The 20,355-nt window shown below is 50.1% G+C and overlaps 1 protein-coding gene across 1 annotated transcript; it reads left to right on the top strand.

The window, feature by feature from the left end:
* Positions 1 to 132: 132 nt before the first annotated feature.
* SF3A1 (splicing factor 3a subunit 1) lies at positions 133 to 20,116 on the top strand. The gene is made up of 16 exons (XM_024767989.1): positions 133 to 311; positions 3,035 to 3,156; positions 8,213 to 8,420; positions 9,594 to 9,851; positions 11,930 to 12,004; positions 12,724 to 12,874; positions 13,243 to 13,436; positions 14,417 to 14,534; positions 14,800 to 14,985; positions 15,708 to 15,829; positions 15,931 to 16,176; positions 16,735 to 16,942; positions 17,427 to 17,581; positions 18,592 to 18,693; positions 18,806 to 18,877; positions 19,617 to 20,116. Exons 1-16 carry the CDS (start codon positions 249 to 251, stop codon positions 19,716 to 19,718), a joined length of 2,382 nt encoding a protein of 793 aa, XP_024623757.1. The 5' UTR covers positions 133 to 248; the 3' UTR covers positions 19,719 to 20,116.
* Positions 20,117 to 20,355: the final 239 nt, after the last annotated feature.

The following is a 20,355-nucleotide window of genomic DNA, read 5'->3' as shown; positions in this document are numbered from 1 at the left end:
CCGGCAAAACCTATCCCGGCTCCCCGACCGCTGCCACGGCAACGGCGTCTCTCGAGAGGGAGGGGCGGGAATTTACGTCACGGAGAAGGGGCGGCCCCGGAAGTGCGTCAGCCTCGCCACCCTCGGCGACGACTCGCTCGGCCGCCGCCATCTTGCGAGCTTGTTGTACTGTTGGTGCGGGGAAGCTGCTTTGACGCCGCACCGTTCACCTATACAGAGGCGGACTGGCAGCACTGAGCGTCGCAGTCATGCCGGCCGGACCCGTGCAGGCGGTGCCCCCGCCGCCGCCCGCGGCCACCGAGCCCAAACAGGTACCACGACCCCCGCACCTCGACCTGGGCCCTCCCCTCGGGCGCGGGCCCTCTTTACTCGTGCAGGAAGAAACGGCGGTTTGCGAGGGCTTGGAGGGACTCCAGGTCCCAGGAGGCAGCGCGCTTCCCGCCTACCTTCTGGTAGCGAAACAAGCCTGTTAGAACAGGAGTTCTCAAAGTGTGGTCCGCGGACCGGCTAGCATCACCTGGGAGTTCATTAGAAATTCTGAGTTTCCACCCTAGACCTTTTAAATCAGAATCTGTATTTTAACAAGCTCCCAAGGTGATTCATTAAAATTTGAGAAGCACTGATCCAGCGCATCCACCGGTCTTCTGTGTTAATTGGGCCCACCGGCCCCCAGTCTTTGCCCAGGAGTCCCTAATTTCCCAGCCTGCACGGTGCATCTTTGAACGTTAAATCTCAGCATTTGTGTAGTGCTTACTCTAAGCCAGACACTGTGCCAGGCTCCGACGGAATGAATGAAGCGCAGTTCCTGCTTTATTTAGGGAGCTCACACACTAGTGGGGAGCCAGATATAAGTGAATACTCAATAAATGTTTATTGCCTCAGTTACCATAAATGATACAGTTTCAGCCAGCCCTTCAAAAGATCTCAGTCAGCTAAGGAGGAAAGACGTGGGTCAGTAATTGCAGTGTGATATAAGTATCAAGTACAAAGGAGACAGGAATTCTAATCAACATTGCTTTGGTGGGATATAGGGGAGATTAAGGTAGGTGAAGCCCACCGGCGTGAAAGGTAAATTGCGTTTAGAAGAATGAATCAGTAGTTCACCAGATAGGTGATTGGGAAGGGAAATACCATTCTTTATTCATTTAGCAAACATTTATTGAGCACATCCTGTATGCTGACCACTGCAAATACCTATGTATCCCTGGCATTTTCCCAGTATCTTGGGGAAAAGTAACCAAGGTAATACCAGATAAGTGCCAAGATACCAAGGTGGGAATCAGATGGTGCCTCTTGTCAAGAGTAAAGAAGGTTAAAGCATAGGGTTGGGAAAGTGGTGGTTAAGAGGTGTATTTCTGGGGATTTGAAGTTTTCATAGCAGGCTATTGGGAGAAAAGGAAGGGATGTAAGCCGGATAGTGACATATTTGTGTTTCAGAAATTCAGGTAAACAGTGATGGGGAGAATTGCTAGGAGGACAGGTTAGTCATGTTATTCAAAAGATGTTGAGAGCCTGGCCTAGATTGTGGCTGGGACATGGGACAGAGGGGATGGGCAAGCTCAGATCACAAAAGGGCTGTGGTGCAGGCTCTCCCTCCAAAGTGATGCATTGGAATCCTGGTTCTGCCATTGGGCCAGTTAAGGTCTCCATTCCTCAGTTTGTCCATCTGTAAAATGACAAGACAATAATATAATAATAAGAGTACTTAACCTCTTAGAGGTCTGTAAAGGTTATAGATTTAATACGCTGAAAGTGCTTAGGAAAGTATATGGAACCTACTCTGTGCTTGACAAATGTTCTTATCATTGAACGTGTAGGCTGAGGAAGGGAGAAGAGACCCACGTTTCTGCCCAGGATGACTGGAGGCATGGTTGGCCATTCGTGAGGAAAGCAGTTAGCGATGAAAGTGCCCAGAACTGCTCGATCTAAAGCTTTGTGGCACATAAGAGTGATGTGGGACGTTGACGGGGGTAGAATGGTTCAGCCTGTAGGTGCTAGGGGAAGTGGAGGACGTTTTGTAAGTGCCTGACTGAGGACAGTGTGTATAGTGTGAAGAGAACCAAGAACAGAATTTTGGGGACCCCTAACACTATAGGGCAGGAGGTGAAACAGGAGCCAGGGGAGAAACTTGGATGGAATGGTGAGCAAGAAGGAAATACAGGTGAGAATGGGACCTGGGAGTTGAGAGTTTTGTGAAGGAGCCGTCACTGGTCACACGGTATACTGATGTAGCTGGCTGTAGGCCGTCATTTTTGACTTTGGCATGAGCACTTGGAATGAAGGGGGATCAAATGGGAGCTGAGCAAGTGGGAACGGCAAGGCTGAGAGAACTCAGGCTGTTTAGCTACCAGAGGAAGGCGGGGAGAAGGCAGTAGCAGAAAGGAGCATGAGGGTAGAGGAGAAACTTTGTTTCTCCAAAATGAGAGACTTGAACCTTTGTTTACTAAGGGGAAGAAGCTGGTGAGGAAAGAATTTGGAATTTATGGGGCAGTTAATGTTGAGTATTCCAGTGGAGTTTCGCAAAACATTTGAACATTAAGTGATGGTTTAGACTACGGAATGGATGCAGAGGGAAAGGGCATTCAAGGCAGAAGAAGTGGCCAGCAAGGAGTTTCCCATTTCTTTATTCAGCAGACAATTCTTACATATCCCGTATCAGGCACATCCAAGGGTGGGGATACAGGCATGGCCTTCTGGATTCTGGAATGTGGTTTCTCAGAACGTGGTTAGATTTCCCCCCTCCATCTGAATCACATGGACACTTGGTAAAAATGTAGATTCCCAGTGTCACAGAGATGCTCTAGCTGGAGGGGAGCCAGAGAGGCTGCTCTTTTCATTGGTTCCCTGGGAAAGTCCCATGCAAGCACAGAGCAGTTGAGAGAGTGGCTCTTCTGGAGCAGAGGTTCCTGACTCAAGGAAAGTCTCGAATTGGGCAGGAGAGTCTGTATTCTCAATAATATCCTAGAGGAGTTTAATGGTGGGCATCTGGCACCAAGCCAGGAACTTTAAGACCTTCCTTTTCCTGTTTTCACAGCCCACAGAAGAGGAAGCATCTTCAAAGGAGGATTCTACTCCTTCCAAGCCAGTGGTGGGTATTATTTACCCTCCTCCAGAGGTCAGGAATATCGTTGACAAGACTGCCAGCTTCGTGGCCAGGTAACATAGCTACTCCTGCTCATGTGGGTCACGGGTAGATTTTAGCATCAAGAGCTCCTGAATTTGCACAAGGGTAACACTTGGGTTTTTAGAGTGGTATTGTTGGCTTAGGCCTGTCAGCTCATCTAAAACCACAGCATGGTGTGAGGTAGGCAGTGGGCAGGACTGGCATCGCTAACATAGTATGGTGGTGGCAGAGTACAAGGCACACCCAGCTCCAGAGTCACCAGAACCTGTGCTTCCAAACCGAGCCTGAGGAAATACCTGGAACGCTGCTTTGTCATGGATAATGTGTGTCTGTATCTGAGCTGCTGGCCTTAGGAAGACAAAAGGGAGTTGATGATTTTCATTGTGCAAGGACTGCATTTCCTTTGACCCATCTGCAAAATGGAATAAAATAACACCTAGAATTGTTGTGAGGCAGGGGTGAGGGGACTGAGTGCAGTTCGGGTACATCATGTAGCTATTACCTCAGATGGCATGAAAATCCGCTTGATTTCCTCTTGTTCCTCCCCATTACACTTCCTCAGATGGAGTCTTCTTGATGGCCACTTGACTCCAAAGGTCAACCATCCCCTAGTTTAGGGCATTTCAAGTATTCCTTTGGCAGCCAGCAGGCCACATCCAGCCTACAGATCTTTTTGTTCATTCTTAACAATATATAATTTTTAAACTTTTGAATTAGTTGTCATTGTTTAAAAACGAGATTGCACAGTAAATCTGGATTTCTGGCTTCTCTTGATGAATTGGACGGCTCCTTGCGTGGAAGCAGTAGCTGGCCTTGAGCAGACTGCTGCCCTCAGTCAGGGCATATGCTCTCCAGGGAGCCACACCTTGACCCTGAGGCAGCATCGCCATCACGATACATCATTTAACAGATGGGTCCTTCCTTTCTCAACCTCTTTTTAAAATGAAACATAGAAAGAGATTACTCTGGTTGATGTCTTTCACTGTGTCAGGCTGCATGCGGGTGAACCTTTCACATTTCAACGGCTTTGACCAACCTGGATATTGGGTTAAAACAGCTCTGTGCTTGATTGAACATTATTAGGCCATGTCAGATTTAGGGCAGCAGGTGTTGTGTTTATAAGTTTAATATTTCATAGCAACGCTTATTCTTCCCCTTGTCCCCTGATTTTTTTTTTTTTTTAATTAATTTACTTTTGACTGCATTGGGTCTTCATTGCTGCGTGCAGGCTTTCTCTAGTTGCGGCAAGCAGGGGCTACTCTTTGTTGCGGTGCACGGGCTTCTCATTGCGGTGGCTTCTCTTGTGGCAGAGCACGGGCTCTAGGCATGTGGGCTTCAGCAGTTGTGGCACATGGGCTCAGTTGTTGTGGCTCGAGGACTCTAGAGCACAGGCTCAGTATTTGTGGTGCGTGGGCTTAGGTGCTCCACAATATGTGGGATCTTCCCAGACTGGGGCTCAAACCTGTGTCCCCTGCATTGGCAGGCGGATTCTTAACCACTGCACCACCAGGGAAGTCCACCTCCTGATATGTTTTCCTATTTAAAACAATAAATAGGAAAAGAGTGTAAGAGGAAGAATCACCACAGTCTCGCGACCAGAATAGCTTCTACTAGCTGTTTTCACTTTTTCCTGTTTCCTTCTGGCCCTTGGCATCCTTTTTTAGATTCTTGTAATGCTAGTAGAGATACTTTCATATCCTGCTTTTTCCATTTGCACTGTGTTGTAAGCATTTTCCTGTGTTGCTCTACGGTCTCCTGGTGCTGCATGGTCCTCTCTGGAAAGGATGCACCATGTTAAGGTGATGGGCCTTCCTTGACTTGGCTGACTCCTCTGTATTTTCCTTTGAAGTTGTTTCCAACATTTCAGTTTGGCAAATGAAGCTATGGGGAAGTCTCTGAGCATTTTCTTTCCCTTTTAGATTGTTTTCCTAGAAGAAAATTCTGTGTGGCACATTATTGCCTAAAAGAGCATTTTTAAATATTTCTTATTTTGCCAAGTAGCTTTCCAATAATTTTGTGCCAGCCCCAAAAATAAGAATCTCTCCAAGTTCCCTTAATAATAAATCTATATGTCCACGTCTCTAGATCTGTTTTTGACTATGATGATTGCCTTATAGGCATTTCTGAAATCTGTGGACTTGCTTTTGTTTACATTGCCGTGAAGGGACAGAGCAGCATCTCACTCTGGGTTAAAAGCAGACATGCAGGACCCTCTGCTTTACTTCTGTTGGGTTCACATGTATTGATTGATTGAACATAGAGTAAAACATCACCAACCCAGTGTGGTTTTCCAAAAGGAGTTTTTTCTCTCTAGGTTTGGTCTTCCCTTCCCTGTATTTTACTGTCAAGAAACTAAGGGAAATTACTCTTAAAAAGTCCCACCAGCTAGGTTGAGTCAGAATCATGTCTTTTTCTGCTGAAATCTATTCCTTGTGTTAGAGAATATAATTCTAAAATTAACATTAAGCTAATTTAAAGCAACAGAGTAGCTTGGAATGAATATGCCTGCGTTCTCGTTTTATATTTCAGATTGTTCCCAGATGTGAGGTTATGGCTTAGGAGGCGGTGGTAGAGACAACCAGAGCCCCCTTTTCTAGCAGCCCTTTGTATGGTGGCCTAGTTTAGCCATATTTAAATGTACATTTACCCTTGTCCTTGTGTGGCTTGCATTATTTAAGGGGGTGGAAGAATGCTTCTTCCTCAAGCATGGGGTTTCAGCTGGACTAATGCATTGTCACATCCAGACCTCATGGTGTTAGTCACGCTGCAGAGTGTGACTAGAACTTGTGGAGGAGCTAGCCGGGGTGCTGATGACCACTGCCATGGTGGCTAAACTGGGGCACAACATCACCTGCACCCTGTCTCCTGCCCTGTCTTCAACTGACAGGGCAAGGGTATGAAAGTGGAGTGACCCGGGTGCCACCAGCCTCTGGAGCTGTCCCTTGGTGTGTTTGGGGCACCTCTGAGTGCAGGGCTCTGGTCAAAGGAGTGATGGAAGCCCCCCAGATCATCTCTCATCTTTATAGGACAGCCCCTTCTAGCCTTCATAGGAGTAACAGTCTGTGGCATTTGCAGGCCACTGTATGATTCAAAAAGACTTTGGCATCTCATTAACTAATTCGATTTTCTCAGTATTTCAAAGTAGAGAGAGAAGGTGGTTTTTGCCATATTTTACACATGGGAGATTGAGTCAAGAGAAGTTTGGTAACTTGGTGAGTCAGTAGTGAACCCAAAACTTGAGTGTGTCCACATCTTGTGTCTTTAAGGTTAGTGCATTTCCACAGATGTTGTGGATGTGTGACACCTTGAAATATTACTGTTGGGATTCTTTAAAAAAAATAAGGGTTCCCTACACATCATGAGAGAGACATTTTTCATTCTGAGTGTTTAAAGGCATACAAATTGGGGGACTTCCCTGGTGGCGCAGTGGTTAAGAATCTGCCTGCCAATGCAGGGGACACGGGTTTGTGCCCTGGTCTGGGAAGATTCCACATGCCGCGGAGCAACTAAGCCCGTGCGCCACAACTACTGAGCCTGCGCTCTAGAGCCCGCAACCCACAGCTACTGAAGCCCGTGCTCCTAGAGCCCGTGCTCCGCAACATGAGAAGCCACTGCAATGAGAAGCCCGCGCGCCACGATGAAGAGTAGCCCCCGCTCGCCACAACTAGAGAAAGCCTGTGTGTAGCAACGAAGACCCAATGCAACCAAAAATAAAAAATAAATTAATTTTTAAAAACATACAAATTGGGGACATAGGGTGTATGTGGGAAACTATTCCAGATACAGAGAGAGATGGTGAGCTCCCTGCCCTTCTCACCACTCCCCTGTCATCTGAATGCGCCTTATGCAGCAGCACAGATGTGGTCCTTGGAGAACAGTGTTTCCTATATGAGCCTCACCCAGTAGTAAATGAGGTGATTTTAGCCAATATTTGGACAAGGCATTAAATCCCATTAAATTTTCATATTTTTTTTTTCTTGTTACCCAAAGGACAAAGTCTCAGTTTGGTGCTAGCATATCTTTTAATACCTCCCCAGCACTCAGTCATCCCACTTTTAACTAAGAGAACTGGCCTCAGTCTCGGCAAACTGCAGGTAAACTTTAACCATGTTACTTTGTTTTCATTGTATTGAATTTTATGACTGCCTTTTGTTAGTAAAGCCATAATGATTTTTTTTTTTTTTTGGCGGTACGCGGGCCTCTCACTGCTGTGGCCTCTCCCATTGCAGAGCACAGGCTCTGGACGCGCAGGCTCAACGGCCATGGCTCACGGGCCCAGCCCCTCTGCGGCATGTGGGATCTTCCCGGACCAGGGCAAGAACCTATGTCTCCTGCTTTGGCAGGCGGACTCTCAACCACTGTGCCACCAGGGAAGCCCAGCCATAATGATTTTTATCTGAAGTAGTAATACATGCCTTCCCACCCCGCCTCGGCTGTGCCATGGCTTGTGGGATTTTAGTTCCCCAACCAGGGATTGAACCCAGGCCCTCGGCAGTGAGAGCACGGAGTCCTAACCACTGGACCCCAGGGCCTTCCCGTGCCTTCTTAGGTCCTTTTTTTTTTTTTTTTTGGCGGTACGCGGGCCTCTCACTGCTGTGGCCTCTCCCATTGCAGAGCACAGGCTCTGGACGCGCAGGCTCAACGGCCATGGCTCACGGGCCCAGCCCCTCTGCGGCATGTGGGATCTTCCCGGACCAGGGCAAGAACCTATGTCTCCTGCTTTGGCAGGCGGACTCTCAACCACTGCGCCACCAGGGAAGCCCAGGTACATTTTTTAAAGTAAATAAATTTTATTAAAAGAAAAAAGAAATAGTCCAGATGGTTTTGGAAATGGCAAGACTGGCAGAGGAGCTGCAGGAATGATGGAGGTCTGGAGACCCTGTGGTAGAGGAGGCCTGCGCAGGCCGAAGGAGGCAGGGGGCACTGGTCGCTGATGCCAGGAGTCTCGAAGAGGACCTCTGCTGTGTTGAGGGATGGGCTAGTTTGAGTGATGGGTGGTGGCAAGAATGGGGCTTGCATGGGCAGTGTTCTGGTCTGAGCAGCTGCAAGGGTTGTGGTATTAATGATTCTCTTTTTTCCTTTTTCTAGAAACGGACCTGAATTTGAAGCTAGGATACGACAGAACGAGATCAACAACCCCAAGTTCAACTTCCTGAACCCCAATGACCCTTACCATGCCTACTACCGCCACAAGGTCAGCGAATTCAAGGAGGGGAAAGCCCAGGAGCCTTCGGCTGCCATCCCCAAGGTCATGCAGCAGCAGCAGCAAGCCACCCAGCAGCAGCTGCCCCAGAAGGTTGGAGCCAGCCCCTCCCTTCGCTTCCCCAGGGCTAAGGGAGGCTGGGACAGGGAGGGGAAGATAAAGAACTCTGCTGTCCAGACCTCACAACCACCCAGGGAGAAACTTGAGGTCTTTATCCCCATCTTACAGAGGCAGATGCTGAGACTCACACAGCAAAGTGTTGCTGACAGTTGGCATTTGCTGAATGCTGCCCTTCTCGCTCTGTGCTCAGTGCTTTGGGAGCCTTGTCTCATTGGTGCCTCACAGCGGCTGCATGAGGAGGCCAGTAAAGTGACCATTTTTCAGATGAGGAATCTGAGGCTTAGGGAAGCACAGTTTACCCAAGGCTGCAGAGTCAGGACCCTAAAGTCCATGCTCTCAGTTCCTACTCTTTTCCTTGACCGTGGCGTGAGGGCAGTGTTGCAGTGTGGCTTGTGGGCCCCTTCTTGGGCATCCCTCCTACTGTCTCACCTTCCCAGGGCTCCTCTTTCTGGCCTGCCCTAATACCCCCTTAGCACTAGGGACGATTAGGGCTGTCAGTGAGGACAGGAGGGGCCCACACATTTTGCCTCCTGTGTAGACTTGGACTAGTCGTTTCTCTTTGCTTCACTCCTGAGCCATGGTGGCAAAGGCTGCCCCTTGTTTTACAGTAGGAAGTAAAGGTTGGAATAGGTTCTGAGACCTTGTGTTGCAATTAACTACTCCTAGGGCCTCAGGTGACCTCAGTTTCCTCATCTATAAAAAGAATTCACAGTACTTGTTCTGTCCACCTCGTGGTTCGTGTAGTGGCCAGATGAGGTAACAAACGTGGAAGTCTTCTGTCCAGTGGGGTCTTCTGCACACATGTAGAGCTTACTACATCCTCTCTCTCCCTTGGGCGGGGTTTCACAAGCTGTGTTCCTGTTAGATCTTCTGCCACCCAGTTTTGGTCCTCAGTTTCAGGGCAGCAGCAGCGATACAGAGGGACTCGGTTCTCATTCAGAAAGCCACTTAGCGAGTCGAGGCTACAGTTGGCCAAGAAATCGGTGCCCTTGTGAGTTAGGATTCTCTCACACCACGTGCCAATGGCGTGTTCGTGATCAGCAGAAGTATAGAGGTCTGTGCCGTCTGCCGGGGGTGCGTCCCCGCCACCTCTCTGGAGTCCCACCACCCCTGTGCCTCTTGCCTCACATTCCCTTTGCATCTTAGGTTCAAGCCCAAGTGATCCAAGAAACCATCGTGCCCAAAGAGCCCCCTCCCGAGTTCGAGTTCATTGCAGACCCCCCCTCTATCTCAGCCTTCGACCTGGACGTGGTGAAGCTGACGGCTCAGTTTGTGGCCAGGAATGGGCGCCAGTTTCTGACCCAGCTGATGCAGAAAGAGCAGCGCAACTACCAGTTTGACTTCCTTCGCCCGCAACACAGCCTTTTCAACTACTTCACGAAGCTGGTGGAACAGTATACCAAGGTGCCTGGGCAGGGCGGGGGCCAGGGTGCTGGGCCCAGGGAAGGAAGGCATCTTACCATCAGCACTCTATCCACTCACTGTCTGCAAGGACCCCGCTCCTGTGTGGGGCCCCCAAGCAGATGTTAAATATCCCAGTTCAGTATAAAATCTTGATTTCTATTCAGTTTTCCTAGTAAATGCAACGTAGACTGCTGTTTCTAAAGAGAAAGGAAACGCGTGATTGGTAACTAATTAGGTGAGTGCCTGCTGCGTGATAAGGCCAAGTGATGCTAGTTGCTTTTATGTACATTTAAATTAAATTTCAGTTGCCTCAGTAGGGCTTGAGAAGAAGCAAGCTCTTAATAGTTGCCTCCTATTATTACCTAATTTTATCCTCACAAGAATCCATAAGGTAAGTGTTTTCCTTCCTATTTCAGAAAGCTCAGAGAGGTGAAGTACTTACTTGTGGTCTCTCAGCTAGTAAGTAGCTGCACTGAGATTTAACCAACATTTGACTCTGAAACCTCTGTTGTTTTCCACCCTAAAAAGTACTTTGAATTAGAAGTATCATTTAAATAGGCATTGGGAATCAATTTAAAATAAATAAGTGTAGCCAGTATTGAGTACTTACATTATGTAGTATCTTCTCATTTAATCCCTAATAATCTATAAGGTAGCCACTGTTATTATATTTATTTTACAGAAGAGGAAACTGAGGTACAGAGAAGTTAACTTGACCAGGGTTGCACAGCTAGGGGGTTGCGGAGCAGAGACTTGAGTGCTGACATTTTTATTCCAGACCCTAAGATCTTAATTATCATGCTGCGTTGTTGCAATCAAGAATGCAGACAAGTCAATACTGGTATTTAAATAATCAGATCGCTAATTTATTAAAAAGTACACTGGTATAGATATGCCTGTGGAACATTTTTCTTGCTACACACATAATGGAGGTTGTCTTTCCTTTTTAGTGGCATGGTTTGCACATCTCTTTTTGATATCTAGAAACAATATGTTAAAGATCTGACTTGAAAGGTTATGTAATGATATCCTCTAACTTCATTCGCTTTAAGTATATAACTAGAAAGAATGACAAAAATGTTTGTGTTTAGGAAGTCCAGAAGCTAGGAGAGTAGCTGAAATAACAATCATTCAAGTCATAAGACCCAAGGGTTATTGTAACTACACAGTATCAATTTTAAGTGAGCCCTGGGTTAATTTCTCTCAGTGGACTGCTTCCAGAGTTAAAGGTCCGCAGATTCCTTTTTATTCTGTTAACTTTCCTATTCCTTCTCCCTCAGAATTTGGGTATTGACATTCATTACTCTAAGCTGAGGGCACTGGTGTGTCTCTAGGCCTGGGAACTCTAGGAGCAGATCAATTCCTGAGGAAGAAGGACAGAGAGGCTGGAGTGGGGCTGAGCTGTTTTTCCAGTGAGAGTGGATACACTTGGGGCAGTTGGAAAGACTGATTGTTTTAAACAAAGCCAGCATTCGTTCTCAGCAAATATGCTTTGAGTGTCAGACACTGTTCTAGGTGCTGGATATGTAGCAGTGAGCCGAAGACAGAGAAACCCCTGTCTTTGTGGAGACCGGTCTAGTGAAGGGGCAATAAGCAAGTGCAACGTAAGTGTATGTCGGTTGGTGATAAATACTATGGAGAAAATGGTAAACAGAAAGCAGGGGATAGAAGTCTAGGGAGGTGGAGCCTGTGGGCTGTAGTCTTCAATAAAGTCATCAGGGGGCCTGTTGGCATGTGCAGAAGGGTAAAGGGCAGATCCGCCCCCTGAGAGCAGTCATCCCATGCTGACTGTGTGCTCAGCGATCTGGTGGTGGTTTTGCATACTTTCCTGCTACCCTTGGCAACCTTTTAAGTTGATGATGCCAAGTTTAAGTGGCAGTGTCACCATTTTGTAGAAGAAAACCAAGTTACAGAGGTTGAGTAACTTGCCCAAAGTTGCACAGCCAAGTAGAGCTGAGATTGGATCCCAGCATCCCATGCTTTCCTTTCTCCTGTGCCTTTCCACAGGCCCAGGAAGGCCACTTCTTTGTCCCGTGTTGTGCTGCACTGATAGTTGCTTTAAATCTTCTGTGTTTCAGATCTTGATTCCACCCAAAGGCTTATTTACCAAACTCAAGAAAGAGGCAGAGAACCCCCGGGAAGTTTTGGACCAGGTAAACTAAATTTCTTATAACCAGTTACTGACGGCACTAACGTTACATTGTGTAGGTTCTGTTGTGTGTTTGGAAGTAGTCTCCGAACCAGTACCTTCTTATGCTCCAGGCACAGTCGTGGTGGGAGGAAAGGCCTTGAGGCTACAAAGACCAAGAAACCTGGATTCTCTGCTTCCCAACTTTCTGTCTGCTTCAGTCTCTTCTTTTCTTCTGTTGCTAGAAGCCAGCTTTTGAACGGGTTCCCTGGTGACAATTGCCTTTTGAAGTCCCAGGTTTTCAGAGTCGAAGAGAGAGGGCATATTGGTGCTGGCTGTTCTGGGTGGCTGCTTGAGGCTTCTGTTTTGCAGGCTTTCAGACTGCTGCTGCTTTTGTGGGCACTTGGTTGTCATGCAAACTTCTGGGAGGGAGTTTGCTAGCCACTCGCCAACTCAAGCAGAAAACTTTGAGGTTATAACAAACAGCTGCCCAGACAGAAGGTCTCTCTGGGCCCCAGACAGAAGGTCTCTGTGGTATTTCATATTTTCATCCTGTCCAAACTCGGGGCCTGGCTGAAACCAGGTACAAATACCATAGTCTGCCCCAGGAAGTTCTCCTTTATGGGCAGATCAGCTTCCTGTTCTGAAGGAGACGTTGGCTTTGGTGAAGGCCTTGGAGATGATAGCCTCCTCAGGAGCAGACCCTGATTCAGCTCAGCACCACGCTGTTTCCCATCCCTTCAGGTATGTTACCGGGTGGAGTGGGCCAAGTTTCAGGAGCGTGAGAGGAAGAAGGAAGAGGAGGAGAAGGAAAAGGAACGGGTGGCCTATGCTCAGATTGACTGGCATGATTTTGTGGTGGTGGAAACAGTGGACTTCCAGCCCAATGAGCAAGGTAGGTCTATGAGGAAGGTAGGTCTGTGACTCCAGTTAAGGGAGCCAGGAGCTTGGAGCCATCCTGGGAGATCTCTTCCAGCTGTCCCCAAGGAGCAGCAGAATCCCTCAGAGGGTTCTATGGGTATCTGTTTCTTTTCTGCTTCTGGAAGACTTCACTTCTACCCCATTGCCCCAGTTAAACCCAGTTGAACAAATATTATCATACCTGACAATAATGGCCCAACGGGTGGGCCTCTGGAGATAGGAGAGAAATCAGACAGTCCCAGCCCTCAGAGAGCTAACAGTGTAGAGAGAGCAGATAGATGGGCCTTTGATAAGGAGCGTCTGTGTGAACCCTGCCTTTGACTCTGGCTCACCCTTTGCCAGGGAACTTCCCTCCCCCCACCACCCCAGAGGAGCTGGGGGCCCGAATCCTCATTCAGGAGCGCTACGAGAAGTTTGGGGAGAGTGAGGAGGTCGAGATGGAGGTCGAGTCTGATGAGGAGGACGAGAAACAGGAGAAGGCGGAGGAGCCTCCGTCCCAGCTGGACCAGGACACCCAAGTGCAAGACATGGATGAGGTATGCTCCTGGAGCCCAGGGAGATGGGGGTGCTCTCCTCCAGAGAAGTCCAGCTCCCTTGTGAATCTTTAAAGGGAGTGTGGGTTCCTGAAGAAGGAGTCCTGGCTGAGTAGCTGCCCAGGCCCAGGCAGCACAGAGCCTCTTTCCAGCTCAGGCAACAGAGATTCATTCATAGGCAAAGATCTGAAAGCTGTGCTGGCCGCGTTCTGTGACCTTCCTCCTTTGCCCGGGGGCCCTGCTCACTGCTGACCCCAGGGTGGCTCTCAGTTAGGGAAACCTCTATACCATGTACTTTGACGCTTTTGCGCTGAGGCCCAAATGATCAGCAGTTTCCAGAGCTTTTCTTTTTTTCTGGGTTGGGGCGCACACCATGTGGCTCGCGGGATCCTAGTTCCCCGACCGGGGATCGAACCCATGCCCCCTGCAGTGGAAGCACGGAGTCCTAACCACTGGACCGCCAGGGAAGTCCTCCAGAGCTTTGCTAAGTGGCTTTTGGCCTCGTCTACCCCCATCGAGGCAGGCCCTCCAAGCAGGCATAGAGTCTGCAGAGCCAAACTGCTTTCCTCCCCTCGGAAAGAATTTGTGTGCAGCCTGAGAATAAAGATGCATGTGTCTGGGAATTGACTTTTTCTCTCCCTCCCAGCATTGCTTCTTGAGCAGCTACCATTGAACGCTGACTTGTTCCCCGCACCCCTCTCCAGCACGTTAAGTGCCCTTGGCCTGCTGTGACTGCCTGGTGCCAGCTGCTGGAAATGCCTGGGCAGAGCGTTAGCACCACGGCCCCCAGCACTCCCATTCATGCTGTGAGGAAGCAGCTTGGCCAGCTGCCGGCTGGCCTCGGCTGCCCTGGGAGGCTTAGCACATGGATGCTGACTGGCAGGGGCCTAGGCTCTTTGCCACCCTGAGAGCCACCAGGGCTCAGCTGCAGGGAGGTGTCTTCTCAGCCCCTCTCTGAGTCCTGCCACTACTTTGCTTTTCAGGGTTCAGATGATGAAGAAGAAGGGCAGAAAGTGCCCCCACCTCCAGAGACACCCATGCCACCGCCTCTGCCCCCAACTCCAGACCAGGTCATTGTCCGGAAGGACTATGACCCAAAAGGTTGGTTCTGCTCTTCTGCCCTCATGTTCCTCAGACCTGTCCATTTTTAGGAGGGCTCGAGGTGGCTTGTCATAAAGGCGTTGATAGCTTCTCTGTCATAGGCCTCACGATGGGGAATGGGACTTCGTCATCTCTGGTGCTCTGGTGCAATGCATAGTGCCAGGTACAGCGTGGCACTGAATGGATGGTGCACGAATGAAATAGCACCCTTTTAACCTGGGCTGCCACCCAGTATTCTCACTCAAGGATCTCTTTTGCTTTTTAGCTTCCAAGCCCCTGCCTCCAGCCCCTGCTCCAGATGAATATCTCGTGTCCCCCATCACTGGGGAGAAGATCCCTGCCAGCAAAATGCAGGAACACATGCGCATTGGGCTTCTTGACCCCCGTTGGCTGGAGCAGCGAGACCGCTCCATTCGTGAGAAGCAGAGTGATGATGAGGTGTACGCACCAGGTGAGGTTGGGGGGCATCCCCCACTCTGTCCACACCCCTTCTTTGACTCAGCCCCATCTCACTTTGGCCCATGGGGAATCTATGATCAACTTTATGCTTTAATCAAACATAGAAGGTAACAATTGAGGTCAATAAAAGCTTTTGAGGATAGGTGTAGCCTATGACACTACAAAATAACTTCCCATTTTCTAGAAGGACTCTTCATAGGGATTCTTCCAAAGCCAGCACCTGATGTGGATAGCATGTGTACACTGACATCCTAGTGCAAGATCTCACTACAGCTGAGAGAGGTGCTCACTCTCAGGGCTGTCTTAGAATGAAGGCTCTGATGGCTGGAGTACACTGAGCACCTTGAAATGAGACACGGTGCCTTGACTGTGTGTGAGAAGCAGCATGATAGGGAGGGAGGAAACTGTCCCAGAGGCAGGAGACCAGGCTTTTATTCCTGACTTTGCTACTCGCCACGCCACTCATGTGACCCTGTCTTCTCAGTTGCCTTTTGTAAGTCAAGGGGTTGGACAAGCCCTGGTTTACAGGCTTAGTGCTCATTGGGCAGCCTTCCCTAGGCTCAGAGGACAGGCGTGCTGCATTGGGACCCACAGATAGCCTTGTCCCATGAGAACAGCCTCCACCCTGCACCAGTAGAGCTGCTGTGTTGTCAGAAGGGCATCTGGTTTAGTTTCCCTTTCTGTCCCCTGCCTCCGTTCTGTGACTATATCCAGGTCTGGATATTGAGAGCAGCTTGAAACAGCTGGCTGAGCGGCGTACCGACATCTTTGGTGTAGAGGAAACGGCCATTGGTAAGAAGATTGGCGAGGAGGAGATCCAGAAGCCAGAGGAAAAGGTGCAGCTCAGATGACTCTTAGTGCCTTCCCCGCCATCAGACTCACACTTGGGCTCAGTTCCAGGAGCCCTGACAAGCTGTGGCTTTGCTTTCCCATGCAGGTGACCTGGGATGGCCATTCCGGCAGCATGGCCCGGACCCAGCAGGCTGCCCAGGCCAATATCACCCTCCAGGAGCAGATCGAGGCCATCCACAAGGCTAAGGGCTTGGTGCCAGAAGATGATACCAAAGAGAAGATTGGCCCCAGCAAGCCCAATGAAATCCCCCAGCAGCCACCACCTCCGTCTTCAGCCACCAACATCCCCAGCTCAGCCCCACCCATTACCTCGGTGCCTCGGCCACCCGCGGTTAGCCAGCAGCCACCCTGTGACTGGTCTTTCAGAGCTGGGTTCTTGGGGTTAGACATTGCAGGCTGAGAAGGGCAGCTATCTCACAGCGGGCCCAAGCGCTGAGTGGGTCAAGTCGAGAGAAAAAGAACCCTTTAGTTAGAAGTGGGAACCTCCAGCTTGATCTCCTATCTGTGTGGGAGGCTTGGAACAGGGAGGGAGGCGAGTGGCAAATGTGAGAAGTAGACTTGGGTCAGGGATGGGCTGGAGGGCTTAATGGGTCTTGGAGGACTGCTGGCCTGACTCCAGGGGGCTAAATGGAGGTCATTGTCTTCAGTGGCTCTCTCAGTGTTTGCCAAGAGCAGCTGGTTGAGTCCCAAGTGGAAAGAGGGTTGTCCTGGGCCTCTCTCAGCATAGTTCCTGTCAGGGCCCAGTGTGAGGCTGCACTCACAGACCCAGGGGGCTGAGTCGATGCTATCCAGCCCCATCCTCAAAGCTGCAGGTGGCCAGTTGCCAGCTTTGTGTGCCCTTAGAGTACAGCCTTGGCATCCTGTGACCTGTGGGTCTTCACCCCCACAGATGCCACCTCCTGTCCGTACCACAGTTGTGTCTGCAGTACCCGTCATGCCCCGGCCCCCGATGGCATCAGTGGTCCGACTGCCTCCTGGTTCGGTGATCGCCCCCATGCCACCGATCATCCATGCGCCCAGGATCAACGTGGTGCCCATGCCTCCCTCGGCCCCTCCTATCATGGCACCCCGCCCACCACCCATGATTGTGCCGACAGGTCAGTGGGTCGGGACTACAGGCCAAGCCCTGAGCAGAGCAGTGGCTGATGGTAGTGCCAGCTGTTCCAGCTGGTGGTCTAGCCCAAAGGAGAGCCTTGAGTTCACCATGTGAGAGATCCCTGAGCTGGGAGCCAGGGACTTATGGCTCCTGGGGGAGATAGGCTGATATGGCAGAGCTGGGGTCTGTGCACCCAGAGGGGTCAGCCTGGACAGGCACAGAGGCCTGATGATGCTTGCTGTTGGCTGCCACCTGTTCCATCCATCGGTCCTGCCCTTCCTTCAGTTTCCTGCTACCCAATCTGGGCAGTCTCCCAGGTCCCCCTGCCAGGTAACTTACTGGCTGCCAGACTCAGCAAGGAGTGGTCCTTCACACCTCTGACTGGGAGAAATGGGAAACCTTTGCAATCCCCTTTTCACTCTCACCAGCCCTGAGTCCTGGGCCCTTCCTCCCACTCACGTGGCTGCTTATTCCTGTTCTTGCAGCTTTCGTGCCCGCACCACCTGTGGCACCCGTCCCAGCTCCAGCCCCTATGCCGCCTGTCCACCCACCACCTCCCATGGAAGATGAGCCTGCCTCCAAGAAACTGAAGACCGAGGACAGCCTCATGCCAGAAGAGGAGTTTCTACGCAGAAACAAGGTATGCATCTCAGAGTGCTGCCCACAGCCTGGAGTGTCTAGATGGGGCGAGGGGCTTGTCCAGTCCTGGCCCAGTCACACACTCCCTGGCCCACCCTATTCTTCCATGGTTTTGGCTTCTGGGACCTGGGCCAGCCATTGGAGGCCCGTGAAACTTCTGAGCACACACTAGATGGGGGGGGTCAGCAGCCAGAACAGACAGCTGTCAGTAGTCCCCCTGGTGTGAGCTGTCGCAGAGGCCAGCAGGGAGACCCAGCTGCACAGGCAGTAGGACTCAGGTGTGAAAGGGGTTCTGAACACTGGAGGGAATCCTGGGTGCGATTCTTAATTTCTTTGTGGCCTTTGCCTCCAGGTCCAGCCCTTAGAAGGTGGTGTGTTGTGGGGATCCTGTGGGGGTACTAGAAATAAGAGCTGGGAATCTTGGCACTGCTGTTGCCTGGGGAAGCTCCAGTGAGGAAGCAGAAACGTTCTGCCCCGCCCAGTGCATTTGACCAAATCTTTTTTCTTTTTTCCTTTTTGATGGTAGTTTCCATTTCTTGAGTACGTACTCAAGTGTTGGGGCAGAGCCACACATTTTACAGGTACTTGGTCTGTTGAATGCTCACAACATTACCATCCAGCAGTTGTGATCAACTGCTTTACAGACATGGCGTTGAGGCTCAGAGAGACCTAGTTAGCAGGGAAGCTGAGTTGGGAACCCAGGTCTTCTGACCTCGCAATTCATATTCTTTCCTCCTGTGGTACTTCTTGAGGCTTGCAGAGCACTTTCATGTCTCTTCTTCAGCTCCAGCCTTACCAGTAGGCAGGGATTGTTCTAAAGAAGGGAAACCAATTCTTGACAAGGGGGAGTGATTTGTTGTATGTTACAAGTGGTGTCAGTAGTGAAACAGGCCAGAGTCCAGGAGCCCTGATGGACAGGTGACATTATCTCGACTGGCCCAGGAATAGGAGAGCGTAGTTCCTGATTGACTCAGGCCTCCCCAGGCATAATGGCCACCTCCTGTTTTGCAGGGTCCAGTGTCCATCAAAGTCCAGGTGCCCAACATGCAGGATAAGACGGAATGGAAGCTGAACGGACAGGTGCTGGTCTTCACCCTCCCACTCACAGACCAGGTATGAGTTGCTCTCCCCAACTGGTATCAGGTACAGGGGAACCAAAGAGTCGGGGGAAGCTTCCTGCAGCTGACCTTAGCAAGAGGTGACTGACCTCTCCTCGATCCCATAGGTCTCTGTCATCAAGGTGAAGATTCACGAAGCCACGGGCATGCCGGCAGGGAAACAGAAGCTGCAGTATGAGGTGAGTTGGGTGTCTGTAGTCCTTGCCCCCTCTGTTGTCCGAGAAGCTAATAAATCCCTTATGGAATCAGAGGAGTGGGGAGACACCTGGGTGTGGTCATTTGAGTCCATCCTGGAAGTGATGATGCTGGTGGGGGGTGCTGGGACAGGTTAGTCTGACAGGGTGAGGCTCTGGCGAGGTCACAGCACAGTCTTGTATGGGGTTTGAATGCCTCGGTGACATCTGGGGACCAGACTTCGGAGTGCTCTGGTAGGTTTCTGTCCCAGTGGTAGAGCCATCCCAGTCAGTGTGGTCTCAGGTAGCCTGGCTTTGTGCTTGGACACAAAGGTGATAGTCCAGCTCACCTTGGTGCCTGCCAGGTCACAGAGGACTGCTGTGTTCTCCCTTTTTGGACTTAGACAAATCCCCATTCTGGGCCTCAGTTTCCTCCTCTGTAAAGTGAGGCTGTTGAACTAGTTGATCTCTAAAGGTCTTATGATTTGAGAGTCAAAATTCCATGGGGTTGGTCAGGGCCAGATTTTTGGGGTCTTGGCAGCATGGCTTGGTCGGAAGGAAGGAAAAGCAAAGCATTCTGGGAGGAACCAGAGACCTTCATTTCTGCCCTGTGCCACTCCCTTTCCCACCCCACCTTCCTTCAAGCCCTTGTATTTGCTAAGTTCAGAGTGTTGGGACTTGTGAGGCTGCTCTCTGAGTTCAAGGCCAGATTGCCCTGGGCTGAGGCACTACATCTGTTTTCTAGGGTATTTTCATCAAGGATTCCAACTCGCTGGCTTACTATAACATGGCTAATGGTGCCATCATCCACCTGGCGCTCAAGGAGAGAGGCGGGAGGAAGAAGTAGAAGAGAGAAACCTGCTCTCAGGTCCCAACTACTGCCGTTTTGCCTCTCCTGTCCCCTACCCCTGTCCCAGACCCAGGAGACCCTGCCTTGCACATTTGTTTCCCTCTTACTAAGTTTGGAAATCCAAATTGTCCTGCAGAGTTTCCCTCCCCACATAGATCAGAGAGGGCTTTCTCAGGCATTCTCCTCCCCAGTGGCCCCTGGAATCCCTTTGTGTTTGGGTCTTAATTTGAGGGGTCATTTCTTCAGGTAGCCCATTAGGGAATGTGAAACCAGGGATGTCCTATAGGATGTTATCATAGTGCCAAGTGACACTTGGCTGGTAGAATATGGTTGTTATCATTAATCATTTTGTATCTTGCCATGGGCTAATAAACCTCTCCGACCCTTCTCGTGAAGTTAATGTCATGAGACTTGTCTCCTGGCCACCTGTGCCCTGCCCAGACCTAAGAGCATGGCACAGTGCCTTGTGGCTCCTCTTCTGCTCTGAGGAATGCTGGGCTTTTAACTACATTCTTGCTGCCATCAAGTCTTCTATGACTCTTTCTTCGATATATTTTTATTGCCTTTTTGAAACACATGGATCCCCCAAAGGCATAGCCCTGTATGTATAACAGACTAATACGTATAACATGCC

This window comes from Neophocaena asiaeorientalis, unplaced genomic scaffold (genome assembly GCF_003031525.2).
Source record: "Neophocaena asiaeorientalis asiaeorientalis breed wild unplaced genomic scaffold, Neophocaena_asiaeorientalis_V1.1 scaffold828, whole genome shotgun sequence".
Lineage (NCBI taxonomy): Eukaryota > Metazoa > Chordata > Mammalia > Artiodactyla > Phocoenidae > Neophocaena > Neophocaena asiaeorientalis.
The sequence above is the reverse complement of the archived record's forward strand: the minus strand, read 5'-3'. Positions and strand labels throughout refer to the sequence as shown.

Bases quoted from the DNA above. Each gene is read 5' to 3' on its own strand.
- SF3A1 (XM_024767989.1), top strand. From the start codon at position 249: ATGCCGGCCGGACCCGTGCAGGCGGTGCCCCCGCCGCCGCCCGCGGCC. The intron at 13,437-14,416 runs GTATGCTCCTGG...TTTGCTTTTCAG, and splicing joins AAGTGCAAGACATGGATGAG to GGTTCAGATGATGAAGAAGA. The intron at 18,878-19,616 runs GTGAGTTGGGTG...TCTGTTTTCTAG, and splicing joins AACAGAAGCTGCAGTATGAG to GGTATTTTCATCAAGGATTC.